General features: G+C 35.8%; 1 protein-coding gene across 2 annotated transcripts in view; it reads left to right on the top strand.

Moving 5' to 3' along the window:
* Kcnt2 (potassium channel, sodium activated subfamily T, member 2) overlaps positions 1–22,487 on the top strand; it is a 360,773-nt gene that overhangs the window by 264,909 nt on the left and 73,377 nt on the right. Inside the window, exons 20-21 of one of the 2 annotated variants that reach the window (XM_005375110.2) lie at positions 3,676–3,747; positions 7,367–7,501. In XM_005375110.2, coding sequence (XP_005375167.1) covers positions 3,676–3,747; positions 7,367–7,501 — 207 coding nt within the window. The remainder of the gene's footprint in view (positions 1–3,675; positions 3,748–7,366; positions 7,502–22,487) is intronic. The other variant, XM_005375111.2, reaches the window with a different exon arrangement.

Raw genomic sequence — 22,487 nt, 5'->3', positions numbered from 1 at the left:
TTATCTTTCTTTATAGCTGAGCAATATTCCATTATAGAAGAGTACCACAATTTTTTTATACAGTCCTCAGTGGATGGACATTTGGGTTGCTTCCACAATTTAGCAATTGCAAATTGCGCTGCTATGAACATAAGTGCACATATATTGATGTGATAATATGATGTTTTCAGATCTTCTGGGAAAATACCCAGAAGTGGAATAGCTGGGTTGAATGGGACCTCTAGACTTAGTTTTCTGAGGAATCTCCAAACTGATTTCCACAGTGTTTTCAACAGTCTGCATTCCCACCAGGAGTGGAGAAGGGTTGCTGTTTCTCCACAGCTTCGCCATCATTTGTTATTGGTTGATTTCTTAATGTTAGCCATTCTTACTGGGGTGAGATGGAATTTCAGTGTTCTTTTAATTTGCATTTCTCAAATGACTAATGATGTTGAACATTTTCTCATGTATTTATTTGCCATTTGTATATCTTTATCTGAGAAGTGTGTATTCATCTCAGCTGCCCAGTTTTGGATTGGGTCTTTGAATTTGGGGGGGGCTGATATTCTTTAATTCTTTATATGTTCTAGATAGAAGTCCTTTGTCTGAGGGACAATCAGCTAAAATTTTTTCCAAGTTTGTGGGTTTTCTTTTTACTTTGCTGGTGATTTCTTTAGATGTGCAGAAACTTTTCAGTAGGATGAGATTCCAGTTATTGATTCTCTGAAGTGTTTCACTAAGTGTTTCAGTTTGGTTTTTGTTCATGAACTCTCTGCCTACCCCTATGTCTTCAAGGTTTTTACCTACTTTCTCTTCCAATAGAGTTAGTGTTTCTGTTTTAATATTGAGATCAGTGATCCATTTTGACTTGAGTTTGGTGCATGGTAATAGACTTGGGTCTAATGTGATTTTTAGGACTTCTTTATGTAGAAATCACATTTTTAGAAATTATATATATTTTGTTGTATTGCAGCAATGATTTTCTCTTTGTATACTCAACTTTTCATCTGTACTTTGACATCTAGTTTTTTGAAGGTTTCATGTTTTTGTTTAGTGTTTCTCAATAGTAATGCTTCTCAAAGAAAGTTGATGCTTGCTAATTAACTGTCTTCCAATGAGTGAAAAGATCAGTCTGTTAAGGTGTTATGAAATAATTAATTTTACTGAATTATTGGGCAGAATGCTGTCGTAAACATTAGTGTTGATATTTTTAAATATTTCAGCATAAACATGCACATGAAAAATTAAATTTTTTTACATTTTAGGTTTTCTTTTAAGTGATTTTTTTCCATAGCAGTATTAAATATACCATATCCATTTTAACAAATATGACACAGTACTCTTTCTGCATTAAATAGCTTTGATTATATATTTCCCAAGACTTGTCTTACTTTATAACATACCTCAGTTCATGTAACAATGAACCATGCCACTATGATTTCAAAGCAAGTTGTAAGAATTTGGAAGATTCCTTGCCACCTGTAAATACACTGGTTTGGCAGAGTTACATATGACTAAAATCCCTGAGTTTCCCAAAGCAAAGCAATAGTTCTGATGACTAATTAGTTTTCATAATTTCCACTAGATAAATCAACAAAATGCAGAAGCTTTAGTCTCAGTTTCAACTCTCACAGGATGATTGACATAGCATAATGACATGCTTTGTCTCACAACCTCAATATTTGTTATTAGAAAGTTTTCAATGCTTTTATGGAGTGGAATGACTCAATATTGTTAAATGTTTTAAGACTGTAGAAGAATGGTACATCACAATGGACAGAGGGTCAGAGAAGGCAGCATACAGGAACTGAAATGATGTCTACCTAAAGAATACATTTTGACTCATTCTTACAAACAGATTATTCTAGCCTGGGTACATATTTGCAATTACTAATGAACTGGACCAAACACTGATATACAAGATACTGGCACTTGGAATACCCATTTTATCTGACTGGAACTGTATGAAAAGTTAGGAAAAAATAAAATAAAAATAATAACCCTCCCAAAAGATACAGACAAATGTGAGTTTCAAACTGTCACAAAATCTAATGGTGGCTCCATGCATCTGGAACTTGCAGCCCTGTACATGCTTCTGCAGTTTTGACATGTAGGAGGGACAAGGAGGTCCTGGAGCTCACAGTCAGAATGGCCCTCCTAATGTTCAGGAGGAGGATATTCCTAGAAAAGGGAGATCACAGAAATCTTTGCCTAACGTGCTATCAGATTGTTACACGCAGTGTATGTAGCTGTAATGTTTATTGAAAACCATTGAACAAGACTTCAGAAACTTTAAAAAGTTTATCAACTGTAATCAATTAATATCCATTCTGTGAATGTTTTTGGAGAAATGATATCCAATACAACACATTATTCAAATTTGTCCCTACCTGTGTTGTGTTTCATAGCAATATATTAAAAATGATAATAATAACTAAGAGCAAAAAGGAAATGAATTTATAGCTTAAACCATTGAGGATCCTTTAGATAAATTGTGGTATGCTTAGAATCTGTAATAACATCGGGCCATTTAAATGACTACAAGTAAATGTAAGGATTAGAGGACTTCAGTCAAAATTATAGCAGTGATAGTCATTGGAAGGCTTCTTATGCTTTACTGAACTGAAGTTTCTTTTCTGTTAGAGACAGGAAGATAGTCAAAAGGGAAAATTAGGACAAGAAGGAAAACAGTTGATCTGGCTGCGTCTAAGCATTTGGGAAATAACAGGTGCTTAAATTGCCTTGATTGAAAATTTCCCTCCTCTCCTATACCAGGCAAACGCCTGCACATCTTTCCAAATTAAGTAGCACTTCTCTGAAATACTCCCTGCCTCCTGAGAGCTCTGTATTGTTGGGCTGCAGACTGAAACATGGATTCTATTTTCCTGCTTTTGCACCTGTGTTCACAATCCTCTGTCGACCTTAAAAGCTAACATTGTATTCTTAAACAATATTCCTATTTGAAAGTGTTTATTACAGAAAATAAACTTTGGGGATGCATGTATGCTGAGCAAATGGATGAATAGATGTATTATTAAGTGAATATAGTATATTGAGTGATTTCTAAGCTTTTAGTTTGGTGGTTCTTTCCTCAAATATGCGTGTAACAGAGTCATAAACAGTGTTTGCTAAACAATGTGTATTGAGCACATTAATAAACTAAAAGGTGAAATATTTTCATTGTAATTTTTGTGTAATACCTATTTGCTGCAGCATATAGTCTATACTTGGCATAGTTTAGCATATTGTGATTGCATACATTCCTAGGAGAAAATTGCAATAGGCATGCATGATAGGTACTCTTATAGGCATTTGTAACGCATGCTTTTCACATCTCAGAAAAAAACTCATTTTTTAAATATTCAAAGCCTTCTCTACATGAATAACTTTTAAATGCACTGGTAAGGTTTTAGCCATAATTAAGAATGTGAATTCAACCCTCTGTAGAATTATGCCATAATGTTTCTGATTTACAAAGATGAAATACTTACATTTATAATTCCAAGTACATTGTGCCATTCAAAATAAATACAAATGATATTTTCTAATTAATGTTAAGAAAAAGGCTCTTGGAATGAATCTCATCATCAGTATTTAGTTTTGGAAATGCAAAGTAAATCAACTTGCTTCCTTTCCCTAGAAGTGCTGCCCCCGTTGTGACACTGTGTTTCATTTTGTAACCCATCTGCTACTTAGGCCAGATATGCATTTTCTGGATGCAATCTGTTGGTTTCCAATGGTTTACTACATGGTGGGCTCTATTGACAAGTAGGTGACAAAATTTTTGACACATAAGTAGTGTAGCGTCCTGTGGTTTGTCATGTGCTGTGCGTTGTTGCTGCATGATGAGTGTCCTCTGCCATGTCAGTTTTTTAAATATAATAGCGCATGCATGTAGAGCTTGTGTAACTCATACTACATTTTCTAAGCAGTAGTCTATTGTTGAACTAAAGCAAATTTTGTTGCATGTCCATCTTGTGATTTTCCAAAGCTATTTCAAATTGTGTCCTCCAAATTATCACATTGCTATTGTTACAGTGGCCTGAAAAATGCATTGATATATTAATATAAACTGTGTGGAAATCTCCAAAGTATTTTAGATAATTTTAGCTTCGATTTTTAAATAGGAACATTTTTTTGTTTTTTTGGTGCTGGGGATCAAAGCCAGGACCTTATGCATTCAAGGCAAGAGTGGTAGGATGAGCCACACCCCCAGCCACTAAATACAAACATCTCAACAGCTCATTCTAGTCAAGTATCAGAGATCAAAATTTTTAAGGTAGTGTTAATCAAAATATCATGCATCGTGCATTAGTACAAAAATATATATTCTTACATATGCATCATGGTGATGTTATTAATATATAAAACGTTAAAGAACAGAGAACTACAGTATCTGAATCATATTAAATACATTATCTTTCATTCTAAAAATGCTAAAAGGAACAAACAGAACTTTAGTGCTAACATACTTCCCTGTAAATGTTAAAATAATCTATAACCTTTAAATGTTTGATTAATTAGGTGGATCTATTAAAGGTCAACCAGATTAAAATATATTTAGTCTTCATTCTACATTAGTATAATTGAGATCATCAGTCATAATACTAGCTAAATAATCAAAATGCAGGTTACTAAAATTACCATTTAAATCTTACATATATTTTATAAACAGTAATATAACTTTGAAATGATAGTATTTTATTAAAAATTCATGAGAAAGACATTAAAAACATAAAATACATTCTGTCTTTTCTGATATAAACTGAAGTAAATTTTTCTTAGAGAAAGTATTAGTGTTGAAGAAAAGAAGAACTGTGAGCACTAACTTCCTAGGGAGGAAAATGAAATGGGATTGGCTACAAATTGATAATTATTAAAGGCAGGAGACAGAACATAATGCTATACTTAACAATACTATTCTCTTTTGGATGTTTGAAACTTTTCTTACTTCAAAAACTCCTTTGAAGGAATTGAAACACAGTTAAGGATGCTCCCCCACACTCCTAATTCTAGTCTTGGAAAAAGGAATCAAAAAGATTGAGAAGGGAGGGACTGTCAGTTGGATTACTGTATTTATAGCGTCTTTCTCTTCTCATTCGCATTAACTCTCCTGGGCTGCCATCCGGTGGCTGAACTGTGTAAAGCAACACACTGGAGAAAGGCATTGTGTGGATGGAATACAGAAATTAAAGGCAGACACGAAATATGCGAATGAATTGTTGGTCTATTAAAAAGGAAAGGGCTTAAATTAAATACTAAATACATAGAAAAATATCGATTTAAAATTAAAGTCTGCAGAACAAATGAGCCTCTACACTTTTCAGGAATATCATTGGATTTGTATATATTTTCTGTTGATTTAAATGCATATTTAATGATAATTACTATTTTCCAATGTTACGAGTAGAATACAACAACCAGAGTTTTTGAGGATAGACTTAACTGATACGTGTGGATAAGTGTAGCTCTGAGCAATTTAACACAGCTATTTTGTAGTGACACTTTTGTCAAGTATTAAGTTCAGCTTAATTATTACTAAGTCTTTATCTTTTTCTATCTTAACATCTAACTGTTTCTCTTTATCCAGTCATACATAACTTCTAGCACTTTATCTTTTCCCTTTTCCTAAAATAATTCTAATTAAACTGGTTTTTTAATACATGGGAAAAATATTGTGAAAGCTGAAATATAGGAAGCAATTTAAAATATCATGTGGTTTGAAAACAGATGACTTAGTTATCATATTTATGCTCGATAAGGGGCCGTATCACAGTCTTTTGGGGGTGGAATTCAAACTCAGGGCCTTGTTCAGGCTAGCTAGACAAGTGCTCTACTGCTGAGCTACATCTTCAGCCCCTGGATAACTCCTTTCAAAATGTGTTTTTGTAGGTGTAAGAGCAACTACGATGAATTTCCTAAATAAAAGGAAAACCCCAGTATCCCTAGAGCTTAAGCTTGAAGACTATCATATTGATTGGGTGTTATGGTCCTGGCCCCTCATACCATAGGAAATTTATTTGGAATAACATTCTGTTTCCACAGTTTTAGCCATAAAATCTCTGCCACAGAACACTGCTCCTGATTCAAGTGAAATATTTTTTCTGGACTACTCCTGGGGATCTTGGACTCAAAGCTTTGGTAATAATCTCTCACCTAATAACAGAGTAAGAAATCCTGCCTCCCACTTTGCTACAAAAGGCAAACAATCCCCCTTAAAGTGAGGTAGCTAATTTCAATCAGTTAATTTGGAAAAGATCCTCAAGGATCTGACTCTAAGAATCTAAATCTAAGAACTGTAGTTATTTAAATTTTATTCTTCCTATTTTAAATAGAAAGATGGTGAGATAAGTCTGTCTCTTCTTATCTGTCCTCAGTCAGCTCTGCAGAGCACTCTCCCCCTTTAAGTTTAATCTCTCATAACTCTTCAGTTCTAGTTTTTCCAGTTGGTTAAAGCAAAGTCACTGAGGAGAACAGTTGCTCTGTTTCAGCTTTAAGGGTAAACACATTTTTCTTTTGTTCACTGGAAAAGGGTTAAGTGAGGTATTTTAACAGAGTTAGGAGAGAAGACTATAATACATCACAGATATTTGTCTTTTAATTTTCTAATCACCACATACAGCAAAACAAATCAGCTTGTTCAATCCCTTGTTTAAACACTTGGATTGGGTAATTGGTAGGCATAAATACAACAGATATTACTTCAATTTAAAGATGCTCAGTTCTATAGAAATCGTCTCTAGCCCATAACTTTTATATGAGGAAATAATAAATCAGGGCACAGTGGTGCCTGCCTGTAATCTCAGCTACTCAGGAGGCTGAGGCAGGAAGATGGAGAGTTCAAGCCCAGTCTGGGCAATTCGGAGAGATCTTGCATCAAAATATATGCAAAAATAAGTAAAATAAAGGAAATGATAAAGACCTAAAACTAAACATTTCATAATCTCACATTTCTTCATTAAGGCTGACAATGTAAATTAAGAGTATACATCTCTACTCTTACCAAAAGCACCATAGAAATAAAAAAGTAAATTTGTGGTTGAGGTAGTATATTAACTGTAAAAACATAATTGTAACACACTGTTATTGCAAAATGGTTCTTTCCCAGCATGACATATATAAGTAATAAATATTAAAAAATAAACACTCTTAACATAGATGCTCTGAAACAGATACCTAATCAAATCTAAAAGTTCCCTAAATAAAAAAAATATTTTCTATCAGTAGCTAACATTATATCATAACTCCCATTAGTACTACCTATGCACACGCTATGTAAGCACATGTAAAGGCAACTCAGAAAAGTACAGCAACAAGCAATTTTGAGCAACAATTCTAACATGGTGGTTTATTTAAAGCCTACTTTTCTCTGTTGACTTTATCAAAGCCTAGATGATTTGCTCAGGTGCGGAGTGACCTTCGCTGCCAACATGGTGGTGGTGGACAAAGAAAGTACCATGAGTGCTGAGGAAGACTACATGGCCGATGCCAAGACCATCGTAAACGTGCAGACTCTCTTCAGGTACGTGTGTGTAGCCAACCCTGCCATTGCCTTTATGCTGCGCGTGTGTGAAACACTTGAATCTGACTTGTGTGCGAGGGATGAACATGTGAGGCTTACACTGACTTTATTTTCTTTCATTTCTTTCATTCAATGAACTAAGATCGAAATGTTGCAAACGTTATAACTAGGTAATTCACCCAGTTTAGAAGCAAAGTCCTTATCCTCACTATTTGTGTATGTTTCATTAACTTAACTCACCAGTTAGTTTCATCAAACCAACTCAGATATAAATCTCTACTATGATTACCCTTGGTTAAGGGTGAACAGTCCTGAACAAAGGTACTTGCTATAAGTAAAAGCAAAATTAGTTATAAATTCAATCACTTGGAATGATTTTAGAATCACCTGAAAATTTAAATATCAGATCATTCTTTTTTTAGTTTTATGAGTATATTTGCAACAACTCAAAGGAAATTTCTAAGCTAACAAATTATGAAAATAAATAAAACAGCTCTAGAAGTGTCCTCTGTGACTCTACCTTCATACCTGCATGTCATAACAGTGCTTATAATGAGGCAATTTATCTCAGGTTATAGTGTGAGTTCAAAATTCAGAGATGAGTATAAAGTTAATTCTTAGGGCTGGGTGTGGTGGCACACACCTGTATCCTAGCACTCAGGAGACTGAAGCAGAAAGATTGCCATGAGTTTAAGGCCAGCCTGGAATACATAGTGAATTCAAGGGCAGCCTGATCTGCACAGTGAGACCTGTCTCAACAACGAACAAACAAAAAAATCCAAAATAAAATTGATTCTTGGGCTGAAAATTTGGAGTATGGTATAAAGAGTCTGTCCAGCAACTGGAAAATCTTTTCTGAATTTACAGTAAAAATCTCTTGTTCCAGAAGGAGAAAGGTATGGTCTCAAGTTACCGTAACATGGCGGCTCACTTCGAATAGAGCTAACTAGTTATTGAGCTCTAGTAAGTGGTACCTTGAAAGGTAGTATAGGACATTTAAATAGGATAGATGTGTAAGCATTTTCTTTCTCTAAGGGATAAAAAAAGGTAACCATAAAGTACAAAATTAATTCAAGGATGGGATGTATAGCCACTGAGTAAAGTAAAATCAGGTTTGGATTCCATGTCTCGCAAAAGCTAATTATAGTTTTAAAAGAAGAGTACCATGGTATTTTAAAGTGCTATTTTATTTTTAGTTCACTGTGAGTTTATTTCTATTATGTTGAAGTTTCTATTGATCTGATTTTTTGTATTCTCTGAGTTATCTTTATTACAAGATAATAATAATTTCCCATGTAACTGAGAGAGACAAAGGCTCTAAGAAATAATTTAAAACTAATCAGTGAGAACAATTAAGGGCAGGTATACGTGTGCCAGCTGACAGCAAATGCTGACTTAGTCTGAAAAAGTGACTACCACCTGTTGAACTAAAGAATGAATAAATAACTTTGAATTCCTTTATTGTCAAGTTAACATTATCTTCAGAAGGAAGATCTTTTAGAAATTATTCAATTTTGGTGACATCTAGACTGAAGATAGCTAGATGGATAGATAGGTAGATAGACAGATAGATGATAGATAGATTGATTGGAGCAGAATTTTTCATAGAAGCTACTACATACCTGAGTTGCAAAGTGATTCATTCTGTTAATTCCCTCCTGAGTCCTATAAAGACATTGCCATTCTTACACTAAATACACGACAGTACTTTCAGGACAGAAACCTTGTGAAACTTTCCTAAGGATTGATAAGTAAACTGCTCATCTATATTTGCAAAGCTTGGCTAGTCTTGTGTAATAAAAACTAGGATATGTCCACAGCCCTGTGATAAAACAAATGTCACTCACATCAATAAGTGGCCCAGTCGTGTAAGACTTGAGAGTTTTGTTTTATAGGTGCCATCATTTTCCACATGCCAGGTCAGTCTGCGTTCCTGAGATTTTAGTTCCTAATTCACTGAGTCTTGCCAACCCTGCTGTAATTCTTGATGATGCCAACAGTGCTATGCTATGTTCCTTTTAGTATCTTACCTTAGCCATGCATTTTTCTGGTCATAACTTTGACCTTGAAATAGGAATAATTTAACCTTCAGTGTTCTCAATTTCTAGTGTTCAATTTTCTAGGCATTACAATTTATTTTCTACTTAATTTTTGCAATATGCCCAACTCTTCAGAGTCCTTTGACCATACTAGAAGCTATCATCTACTAATCTTACTCATTGTCCCTGGATAACTAAGGAACTTTTCCTTACTCTGATTAAATTTCAAGATTTTTTGTTCTATTTCTGTTTTTATCTTTTTGAGACAGGGTTTCATTATGCAGCTCAGGCTGACCTCAAACTCACTTTGTAGCCCAGGCTGGCCTCAAACTCACAACCATCCTCCTGCCTTAGTCTCCTGAGTGCTGGGATTATAGGTGTATGCCACCGAGCTTGGGAAAATTTCAGGATTAACCATTATAATAATTTCTGTGCAGATAACCTCACTGGAAAATTATTGATTACTTGCTATCATCTAACACTGATCTACTACTCTTAGTTTTCTGTACTTTTAGATTCTCCGTTTAGCACTTGCATAAAATTCCCTAGAATTAGATGACAACATTCTAGAAATCTGATTCAATTTCCCTTTTCAGTAAACATCAGGTAAATAGAAATCCAGTCATAGTGGATGTGTTTCTAAATATTTAGGATTAAAACTTTGGTCCCCAGCTCCTATGTCACTTAATTCTTACACTTTACTGATGCACAAATGAGTACCTGCCTCATCCAAGGCAGCTCTTAACACTCAGGAGGGAGGAGGGCGGGCAATGAGGAAAATAAGAGTCAAGATGCAGAAAGTTGAAGTCAGGCAGAGCCCTCTCTCCTGATGGGAGAAAGGAGCTATGTGGCACCTGCCGCACATTTATTTATAAAGGCATATGAATAAGTTCATGGAGAGATTCAGTGGGGATGGGATCTAGGGCAGGAAAAATATCTAATCTTCAGCAGACCAGTGTACCTTGGTGGCATCATGGAGAACAAGAAGGAAAGTGTCTATATTATTAGGCAAAGGTCAAGTCACTATGTGAATCAGCTCCCTGAGCTGTGCACAAGTCTCATGGGGCCCTGCCAAACTCATGAGAGGCAGTGGCCTTGTCCTAGATACCTGAGGTAGAGACAAAGTTCTCCTATCTTGACAATCACTACTTTCCTCAATGGAAGGCTAATTTTCTAATAGATTAATTAGTGAGACCTATGATATTGATAGAGCTGTTGATTACAGAACCTGTTTTGTGTGAACTTCCTCATTAAATCCGAAGTGAGCCAAACTGGTGGTGAAATGGAATGGTAGCTTCATCTGGAATTTAATTTAAACAACACCCATCATGGTGTTTATTCGGAAGTCTCTTAAATTAATTTACAGATATCCTAAGAGTCATTCATCTGACATAGATAAAGGTTACAAACAAAACTAGAAGAGTTCCAGAGTCTAAACTCTTGCATTTTAATCGAGGTGATCTCAGTGTGTCTGTACTACTCCATCATACTGCGGGCAAAGCAATTTAAACAACAAAATGAAGTGAATTCTGAATGTACTCAGAGCAGTACCTGACATATCACAAGCAAATGATAACTGGAAACTACTGCTTGTTGAATGAATACTTCCTAAAATATAATGGTCTAAAAATGATTTACAGGGGCTGGGAATTTAGCTCAGCGGCACAGCGCCTGCCTGGCAAGCTCAAGGTTGTGCGTTAGATGCCTGGTACCGGAAGAAAACAAACAAACAGACAAAAAAAGATTTACATAAGCTGATATCATGGCTCTTTTATTTTTTTGTCAGATTATTATTAAGGCAAGAGGCTAGATGCAATATTTTTTTAGTTTGCTTATTTCAAGGGGACAGTATTACATCTTCTAAATTATTTGACAACTGTATTAAGCCAGTAAGCATTACTTCATGTTGTTACTTTGTGTGTGTGGCTACATTTTATTTTAGGGTTTATTAAAGGCTATGGAGTTATTTGGGCCCATGGCATTTTAAATTCATTACTTTGCTGTTTTACTTTGATGTGGGGCATTTTTTGACTTAAAAAATTTAGCTTTCAAAATTCCTAAGCAACATGTTTATTAGAAAATATTCAACCTATATGGCTATGTTATATCCCAAGAGACAAGAATGTAATTCAAGTATATTATGATAGTAGAAATTATCTGATTGACAATTAATTTATGTTACTCATATGTCTTGCTTTGCCAGGTTAGAATCAGGGTTGCATTTCTTATCCAGAAAGTTAAATTGATGAATTGAACTCCTACCTTACTGGTTCACTGAGACACAGAATTTCACTTGATAGAGCTCTTTGTAGATTGTCAAAGGATCATTCAGGGTTACTGAGCCCTAAAGGGCTCCAACCTGTAGAATCTTACTAATTTAACTGGAGTGTGTGTTTGTGTGGAAAGGTTGAAGGCATGCAGAGAATTCTTTCCTATCTATAATTTAAACATGGCTTTGTAATTGAAAACTGAACTGTATAATTTAAGTTGTTTTCATTTTTTCAGGGAGGAAAAATAATCTTCCTTTTATCTTTTAAAATTCTCAGCTAGAGCCATTATAAGAAATGGACAAAACAGAGTGACAAGATTAAAAAGACAGATTAGCAAGAGAAAAAAAACTCCAAGTTTATTAATATGTATGTTGCTCATACAACATTTCATAACACTTGGGAAAGAGTAACGCAAGGAAGTAGGTTAGGACCCTGACTTAGTGAGAATCTTCAACAAAGAAAAATATAGTTTTAGAGAAGCAAAAATTTTTGTGTCTCTAAGATTGGCAGATTCAAGAAAGGTAAATATATAAGAAACTAATGGTAGGTAAGTGGTTTGTTTTGTGAATCCTTCTGCACTCATTAGATTGACAGGACTCTAAAGTGCATCTTTGGTATTTAGTCTTTCTGGGCAGAGAGAGTATATTTGTAAATTATGTCCTGGTTTTAAGTAAAGAAGAACAGAAATATTTCTTCTGTTTTTTCTCAAATGGCTTGATCTCAGTGTATTCCTTACAGTGGCATATATCAGGATGGCATATTCTTCCCCCTTCAATCATTGTAACAGTTATGCATTTGCTGGGTTGGCTCCTGCATGAATTTTTGAAGAACCATGCCATTATTCCTGAGAATTTATGCAAGAAGAGCTGCATTTTCATGTGAAGTCTAGAATAGAGCTTTCCAAACTTCAGATATTTCATGAATGATCTTATAGCATGGGCTGGCCTGATGGAGCCGCAAGTAGGCTCCAGCCAATCGTGATTTATGCCAGAATGAGCTCCTTCACAAGAGTAAACTAGATTCTAGACAGTTTATGGATCACTTGCTCTGATTTCTTCCTCTGCTCAAGGCAAGTTTTTCCTTTTGCCTCTTAATATTTTGTTAGGGCAGCAAACTTTATCTGGGATAACTTCTAGCCTACAGGTTCCTGATTACTGGAGGAACAGCATGTACACTCCTTTACTCAGAACAGACTCTTGAATCCTAAGCACTTGTGGGAGAGACAGTTTCTGAATATAATAGGCCTTGGGTAAAGGTCTTTGTTTAGTTGGATCCTGTTATAAATTTGTCTACCTTGTGCCTAAGGGCTTCCATTTACACATCTAAGAAGGCACATTGAAGTGACTCTTCCCAGCACAAAGACCCACTAGAAAGTCAATACCTGATTTCCAAATGGAAAGTTATTATTTTCAAATTTAAATTTTCTTTGTCAAAGTTTCATCTAAGAAGTCATTCATTACATTTAGAAAATATTTCATTACATTTAGAAAATATTTCTGCTTTGCATAAACAAATGCTATCATGTAAACTAAATTTAAATAGACACATCAAAATGTGCCTTGAATTAAAAACAACTACTTCAGAATGATTGTGTCAGATTGATCCATCAAAATGAACTACTTTGAGAATGTTTGGGGTCCTCATTACTCTTCTCATTGCCAGAACAAAATACTTGATAACTAAAGATAAAAGAGGAAAGGTTTATCTTGGCTCACAATTTATAGAGGTTTAGTCAATAGTCAGCTGGCTCCAAAGCAGGGTGGCTTGACAGAAAAGCATCACAGAGGAGGAACAGCCTGTGGGGTGGCAGGGAGGGAGCAGGGAGCAAGGAGCCTATATTTCCTTTTTATCCCATCCAGAGTACAAGCCTGTTGGTTGTTGCCCACCACATCCAGCATGGGCCTGCCCGTTATCCATGTCCAGAATTATACTAAACCAATTAGTGGATTAATTATTCCATACACTTAATCTGTAGTCACACAACCTAGATCCAGTCACCTCTGAAAAACCCAACCTAAGAGTGCATAAGGATTTGGAAGGGGAGCATCTAGATACAAGCCACAATAGTTTGGTATACTAGTGGGGTCTACCTTAAATCTTATTTTACTAAGAAAGAAAGGAATATAGAGAAGAATTCAGTGGTTTAGCTTAATCCATGTAGGAAAAGTAGCAAATTCAGGACTACAATCTGTGTGTCAAGTGCAAGGGAATATGAGAAAACTTTCTGTAGGAATTGAGAAGCAAAAGTTGTTTGTTTGTTTTTTCTGGAGAGTACAGAAAATAGCATTTAGTGCAGAATAGGTAAGAAATTAAATCACTGTTAAATCTATATGGTAAAAGTCCAGGAGTGATTTATTTCAGAAGTTTTTTGGGTTGTTTGTTTCACTAGGAAGGTTTCTTTTTTTCATTTTTGCTTTTGTTTTCTAAAATTTAGTTGACTAGGCTTAAAAGATAATGAGTATTGTCAGTGGTGAAACAAAGAAATCCTGGATCTGTCACCTGAAGTACAGTCATTCCCGTATTTGATCAATAGCAGGAAAGGAGAACTTCTATGGCCACCTGTAGTTCTGATTTATTGACCTAGTGCACCTGGCCCACAGATTTATTGAGTATCTAGTAAGTGCTGAGACTATTCAGACACTGGAACACAACAATAAATAGACATTGTTTATGGCTTTAGGCTGTTGCCAGTCTGGTAGGGAAGGTATTTAAGAGAGTCATTCAAGATTTAACTAGAGAATTATAGATACAGCAGTTACTGAAAATGTAGAACATTATATAATAGGACATGACAGATATTTGCTCTAGTCCAGTGGCCCAGAAAAATACCTTACTGAGGTATTCTTTTACTTGGAAAGTGAGTGGACTCAAAGTGGGCAGAAGGATGGGTACAGCCTTCCAGAGGGGGAATACAGAGTGCTTTGTAGTACTAGAAATGTGGACTTCTTAAGGACTTGGATAAGACCAAGGGGAAGACTGGTGTGACATTAAGTTGTGGTATTCATAAGCCAGTATATCCATGGCTTTGGAAACTATGTAAATGAGTTGGTATTTACTTTAAGAATAACAGAAAATAAAGCATAGAGAAGTTTAGGTACAATGTGGAGAATGGTTTGGGGAAAAGAGTGGGTGAAAAGATACCAATGAAGATACTCTTACACTGCTGAAACTATAATGTCATATGGGGCTACTGCTTTTTTGCAAAAGAATATTTTCTTTAACAGTGAGGAAATAGCATGTGTATGCATTTGTGGAATGACATAATTGACATAATCAAAACAATGTAACTATAAACATAAGTAACTCAAAATAGATGCAATATACAGCCAGGCATGGTGGCACATGCCTGTAATCCCAGCACTTGGGAGATTGAGGCAGGAGGATCATTGTGAGTTTGAGACCAACCTGAGCTACAAAGTGAGCTCAAGGCCATCCTGAACTGCACATCAAGACCCTGTCTCAAAAAGACAAAAAGAAAAGATACAATATACATAAACCTCAAAAGTAATTTTCTTGTATAATGAAGGAATATTTTAAGGTGTAGTTTGTCTGTGGTTTACATGGATAAAATTTTAGAATATCAGAGGCATTGCTTTTATCATATTATCATCATTAATAACCAGATTTCCTGCAGTATCTTTAAACTATTTATGAAAGATTAAAATATAGTCCTATTTACTTTTGTGTTAATGGATATAATTCAAAATTGATGTCTCACGTATCTGCACCTATATATCTATATATTAATATTTATTTGCCATTATTCAAAAATATCATTTCCAGCTAACATGAAATTGCAGCAGAAATTACAGTGTAACACTCTAGCTCAGTAATATTTTGATTAAAATATCATAAATATTTTCCAAACTTCCATATTTTTGTCTGTTTGTTTTGCTAAATAGAACTACAGGTAGCTTCAGAGTTTTCCTATTAAGTCTGTGAAATAGTGTGTGGTTTACTGTATGTGTTAGTCTTGTTTCACTTTCACAAAATATTTGAGACAAACTTGAAGAAAAACTTATTTTGGCTCAGGGGTTCAGGGGTTTCCATCCATGGTTGTTTGACCCCTTGGCAGGACCTCATGGTGGGGAGCACATGGCAAAGCCAAGTTGCTTGGGTCATGGTGGCCAGAAATGAAAGAGAAGGTGGAATCCCAATACACAGTGATCCCTCACCCATTGCAGAAGTTATATTTCAGAGACCTCTGTGATAGGTGAAAATCCATGGAGTAGCAGTGTTATATTTATTTTATTAGTTATATACATTTTAAGGCTTTATAAATCCTTCCACACTCCTATAAGCTTTTCCCACTCTTAGTGACCTTTCCCACACTCTTATAAACACTTCTTATGCTCTTAAATACTTTCTACACCCTTAAACCTGTAATTTTAATAACATGTAAAGTTTTATATGGGTACTCACCAGTGAAGTATACTACAACTTGAATGAGGAGAGATGCTGAACGTATGGACACAGTGCAGGACAGCAAACAGACCAGTGCTATCATCACTGAGCCAATCAACAGCCAGGATACAGAACACAGTGCTGTGGTTGGTTACCTTCCATGCCATCAGCCAATAGAGTGATGTGTACAATCTCACACTGGCAAACTTGGGCAAGTGGTAGTGATGTATTGCATTTCCACTGCATAAAGTATAGTATTCATTCACTGATGAAATACATATGATATTTTATTTAAATTTAATATTCTTCTAATATGTTTTATTTAACATTTTTGTATTTTTATATTGTTTTAAATTTTCTAGGCAAAAATAATTAAAATCATAAATATTATATAAATACCTGTATACTGCAAAATCCCACGATATAGCAAAAGCTTCACGATACAGAATTAGATATATATATATTTTTAAAACCCATGATACAGTGAAGCCACAATAAGTGAACCACTATATAGCAAGGGATGACTGTACTTCTTAAGGGAAGATCTAACCATCTAATCATCTAACCAAGTGATCTAACTTCCCCTAATTAAACCCCACTTCCTAAAGTTCCTACTACCTCCCAGTGGTGTCCTCAGCTGAGGACCACACCTTCTACACATGAGCTGTTAGGACACATTTAAGATCCAAAGCATAACATTCAACCCCTGACCTCCAATGGTTCATGTCCACCTCACAATGCAAAAAGCATTCAGTCTATCTGCACAAGTCCTCATAACATTTTCAGTTGCAGCATTGCTCAAGAGTCTATGTCCAAAGTCTCTGCTGTATCTCAAGGCCAACTCTTCCCTAGGAGCACCTGTACGATCAAAGCCCAAGTTATATAATTCCAGTACACAAATGTGTGACAGCCACATGGTAAACATTTCCTTTCCAAAATGGAGGCATAAGCATAGAAAGAAAGGAAAGAATGCCAGACCAAAACCCAGCGGCACAAACATTCAATCTTGTAGCTATGTGTCTGCCATCTGGGCCAAATGGTGTCAAGATGTGAACACCAAAGGTCTTAGGCAGCCTGCCTCTATAACCCTGCCGGCTGCAGCCTACATGGCTGCTCTCCTGGGCTGGCTCTGCTAGCTGCCTTCATCTTCCCTTGGGAGGCAGTCCACGTTTCTGGCATCTCTAACTTCCAGAGTTCGCCACTGTAGCTCCCGTTTCACGCTCACAGCTTCATTTCTTACCCTGTCAGGGGCTGCTAGCAGGAATCTGACCCACTGTCTGGTCTCTCAGGCTTTACCTTGAAATCTCCATGGAAGTTGCCATGACTTCACAAGTTTTGCATTCCTACACAACCGCAAAACCAGCGTATTGTAAGTGACAAGAAAACTGCCCAAATCATGGCTGTAGCAGCCTCTAGTGCTTTGATGGCTGAACACGGAGTGAATCTTAGACCAACATTTGTCTATTTAACCTAGCACAAACTGGGTACTCTGGGGCTGTCTTCTCAAAGACAAAGACAAAGACAAACTTGTCCTTCCAATAAGTTTACACTTTCAGCCCTTGAGTCTACGTGGGTAGGGTCTTTCCAGTTCCAGAGCTGCTCCCAAGGCATGCCTTCTGTAGCTCTGGTGCAAAGTACTTGGCTTCTCTTTAATGGCAATAACCTCTTTAGCAACGGCATAGTCCTTGGCTGTAACTTTACATGATTTCTTTTTCTGGCAAAACTGCAAGTGTTTCAAATATTTCCACTCTACTTTTTGCTTCTAATTCTCTCTGTAAATCTGGATAAAAGCACCCATTAATGTCACTGCCTGAATTTTGCGCTGCCTTAAAATTCCTCTCCTCTGCCAGATAAACTAATCCATCACCTCTAAGTTCACCCGCACACAAAGTTCCAGGCATGGACAAGCACACAAGTTCTTGCCGTAAAGTTGCATGAACGGCCTGTAATCCAATTCCCAGCAAAGTCCTTATCTCCACCTGAAACCTCATCAGCACAGTCTTTACTGCCGTTATTTCTATCAGCATTCTTGGCGTCTGAGCCCCTACAAAGTTGTCCTTAAATTCTGCTTCCAGTATTCAGGTTTTCTCTGGTCCACTTCTCCGTACATTTCCAAATTCCTCCCGTAGGCCTAATCAAGGACTTCTGTGCCATATCACCAAGTGTAGTGACAAAAATGACTCCACTTCTCTGAGTAAATTTTTTTTGTGTTAGTGATAAATTGCTGTAACAAAATATAGCAATATAGCAACCTGAAAGAAACAAAATTAAATTAGGAAAGATTTATTTTGGCCCATGGCTTCAGAAGTTTCAGTCCATGGTTATTTGTCCCCTTTTTGGGGGGCTTCCAGTGGGCAGGATAAGATGGAGGAAGTGGAGGAGGCCGCTCCCTTCATGACAAGGAGGAAGCAAAGAGATCAAGGAGGAGAGACCAATATCCCATTTCCCCTCAGAGACACACCTCCAGTGACTTTACTTCTTTCTTCTGGGCCCATCTCTTAAAGGTTCTACCATTCCCAAGGACACTATCAGCTGGGGAACAAACCTTCAACATGTGAGATTGGGGGGACATTTATGATACAAACCATAAAAACATATATTTTTATCTTCATATTGCTCAGCATAGCTGGATATGTCAAAAATAGCTGTTCCATAGGTATTTCACACACTTCCACAGCTATGCTTAACATCATAGAATCAGGAGAGTGCATAATTGTTGAAAAGTTTTAAGTGGAACAAACTGTTATTTTTAAATTATGAGTAAAATGTTGCTTTGTTTTGATTTTATTTTAATGCCTAGGGAAAAGAGATGTCATTTTACTTCTATACTGTTCTACATTTTAGAAAATATTATTTCTCAGAAATATATTTTGGTGTATTTAAAAATACATAATGAAATATATTAGACAACCATATTTATAATCATAAAATATCAAAACCCAATGTATCTGTTGCTTAATAAATATAAAAAACATTGTAATACTATAATTTATATGTGTTGCTTAGCTCTAAACTTTCACTAGATGGCAGACTTAGCTAATGCATTTGATTTCCCAGTTTAAAATGGTGTAAGATTAGTATAAGCACAAATGGTATAAGATTATTTATGAAGACCAGAAATGTCAGGGATATCACACAAATTTGGTTTTCCTACCTAATTTCAACTGTAGAAGTTATTTACATAAAATAGCTGATTCATATAATTTTACTTTTCATTCTCTTATTAAAACTCCAAATATATATGACTATATATGTATATTTCAAATTTATATGTATTAGAATTAAAATATAAATATAAACAAAATAATTCAGGCAATCACAAATTTATTCAGCATTAGAATGATGTTGCCTATAGGAAAGATATACTTACCATACTTTTAAGGAAAACAAAAATGTTTGAAAAGAAAAATAAACTGTCATTAATTTGCAGTTATGTTTGCTTGATAAATTTCTTCTCTGGTCTTATGTCTCCTTAACATTCTAGATGTTTCTCATGAGCTTTCCATTCACTATCACTTAATATTACTTCATCTATGAGCATTCTTTCAGCCACAGTTTATCACAAATGGAAAAATATTTAGTTTTATTCTTAATGAATTTCCAGTTTCTTCTATTAGTTCACAGAGTGTTTTAAGGACAAAAATCTTACTGTACATATCTTTTTATTGCTTGAATAAAATTTATAATAGCAAATTTTGATAATTTTTACTAAATTAGATTTTAAGGATTGTTCTCAATAATACAAATACCAGTGATGATGTTATGACCTACCAACCATTGTTTAAGGGTAGTTAGGATAATAGAATATATATATTTTACAACAGAGTTGAGTTTTTAGTGTATGAACCCTTGACACTGTGTTAAATACTCTTAATGATTCGTTATTTCGTTGGGATTATTTGAGGTTCCTGTTCGGTGGTCTGCTTGCCTCTTCATTGTTATAGTAATAAAAGCCTTCTGACATTTCAGACCTGAGATATGGGTCATGCTCTGCCACTGCCAGCCATACTTCCTTGAATACATTACTTCCTCTGTTTTTGCCTCAATTGCCCCATCTGTAAATTAATAATTATACCTAAATCATAGGGTAGCTTTCTGCAACTTAAAGACATAATGATTTTCAAAACAAGTAGAAAACTATCCAGACCAGAAGGAATCAAATGAGTAGAAATCAAAATATCCGGCAAGAGGATGTGACTTTGGAGGGTGACAAGAGGGTACTTTTAAGATCTACATTCAAGCACTGTGTTCAGGAGCCATGTGGACAATTACCAGACTTCTGTGTCCTGGTGAGCTCATGACCTGGTATAGATCAGCTGAAGCCTAAAGATATGATAAAGATGGAGTAACGGTTGAGCCATGTACGTACCTGTGTCTTCTCCATGGGACAGAGGTACAGATGGAAACAGGACATCAGGAGATTTGTGCCTGATGTTGTGAAGATGACATGAGTTATACAAGGACAATGTTTAGAATATTGCTTTGTGCATTTCACGTATATTTTTTGAAGGGAGGGGTACCAGGAATTGCACTCAGGACCTCAGGCTTGCCAGACAGGCATTGTGCCTCTGAGCTATATCCCCATCCCCTTTTTACATATAATTTAATGAACTTTTTGTAAATTTCCAAAAGATAGAAAAGGGGAAAGGCAAATAGAAGAAACGTGAATCCATTAGTATTCCTTTTCAGAGTTTAAAGGATATAGCAAAATGAAGGTAGGAGACTGTGTTTCCCGATCCATTTTTATACTCTTGCTCATTCTTTTTAGTTTCTATTGTCATAGATGATTGAGTATTGTTTGTGACATTATGGTATGGTAAATATCATTAGTGATATTTCTCGTCTTAAAATATTTTTAAAATAAATATTCTAGAAACTCCACATGGTATTAGCTTTGGCATTGCTGACCAATTGTCAAGTGACTTTTTTTTTCCATCCAGCCACTAAAATTTTTAAGAGTTTCTGAAAAAATAACCTCAAACTTGAATTTATGGAATTTCCTATCAATGTTGACTTTTGAAAGAAAACAATGCTGAAAGCATGTCATGTGGAACATATACCATAGAGTGTTTCTCCACATACGGATCCAACTAAAATGCAAAATGCTCTTCATCAAGATTTTTCTGTACTAAATCACGTGTTCCCCAATGTGCAAACAAGTATCGATAAATCGTTGATTTTTAAAAGATTCATTAATTAGACACACATGCCATGCACTGAGAGGGGACTTGACCCTGGTAGGTGTCTGTCACTACTTACTAAGAGAGCTCAGGAATGGATAAAATCCACAAGAGTACAGGTTAAGAAGTAGTGCAGGAAGTGACATATATCAAACACCAAAGGGCCACAGTGGAGAGAAGGATTTTGACTTGATTTGTAAAAGATTTAAAATTTTTATCTTGATTGGATTTGAGAAAAAATTTAAATAATGACTGCAATTTCAGACTGCAGAGATTGAAGAGGAAAGTAAACGGGAATAGAATGCATTTTTGTAAGATGAACGGAAAGAAGTGGCGAAAACAGACACCACCACAACCAGCAGTCCCCACTGTGTGTCTCTGTGGTATTACATGTTTCACACCCACGTCTCCAAGTTTCATGACAACCTTCCTTTAAAGGATTAAATATTTATGGTTTCCTTAAACAATTCAAAGTCACAGAATTATTGACAATAATGACTACTTGCACAAAGTTACTGTACTTTCAAAATTAAACATCAGCAAAAATTATATTCTGATTGTTGTTTTGCTGATATTCTAGTTGCCCTTCTTACAATTTAGGTAGACCAAGAAATATACTAGCATTTACTTAAAATCAGGATTAACCACTTAATACTGGTTTTCTTTCTTTTTTTTTCTGTCATTCCTCCTTTCTTTCGTAAAGAACATACTTCATCAAACACCTGATGAGATCATAGTTCTCAAGAGCTTTGATTAGGTAAAGCTCCAGTGTCCGTTAATTTAGATATCCAAGAGAGCATAAGGGCTTCCCTAAAACCTTGAAAAGAGTTCTTTTGAGTGCCTTAGCTGGAATGATGACCAAAGAGCAATGGAAACAGCCCTGAAAGGCAGGTAATCAGGGAAGGCTGGGCCACATGCTGGGGACAGACTCCTCCAGGCTGCTCCTGTGCAGCAGCCCCTCTCTTCCTGGCAGGAGGGAGCTATCCTAGCAGCTCATCCACCAGCATGAGGGAATTAGCCCTGAGGAGACCTAAAAACTCATCTGTAGCACTGAGGCTCAGAGACAGGGCTCTCCGGGATGGTTGGAGTCAGA

This window comes from Chinchilla lanigera, unplaced genomic scaffold (assembly GCF_000276665.1).
Source record: "Chinchilla lanigera isolate Chin_1 unplaced genomic scaffold, ChiLan1.0 scaffold00005, whole genome shotgun sequence".
Taxonomy (NCBI): Eukaryota; Metazoa; Chordata; class Mammalia; order Rodentia; family Chinchillidae; genus Chinchilla; species Chinchilla lanigera.
This window is presented reverse-complemented; position numbering and strand designations above follow the sequence as displayed.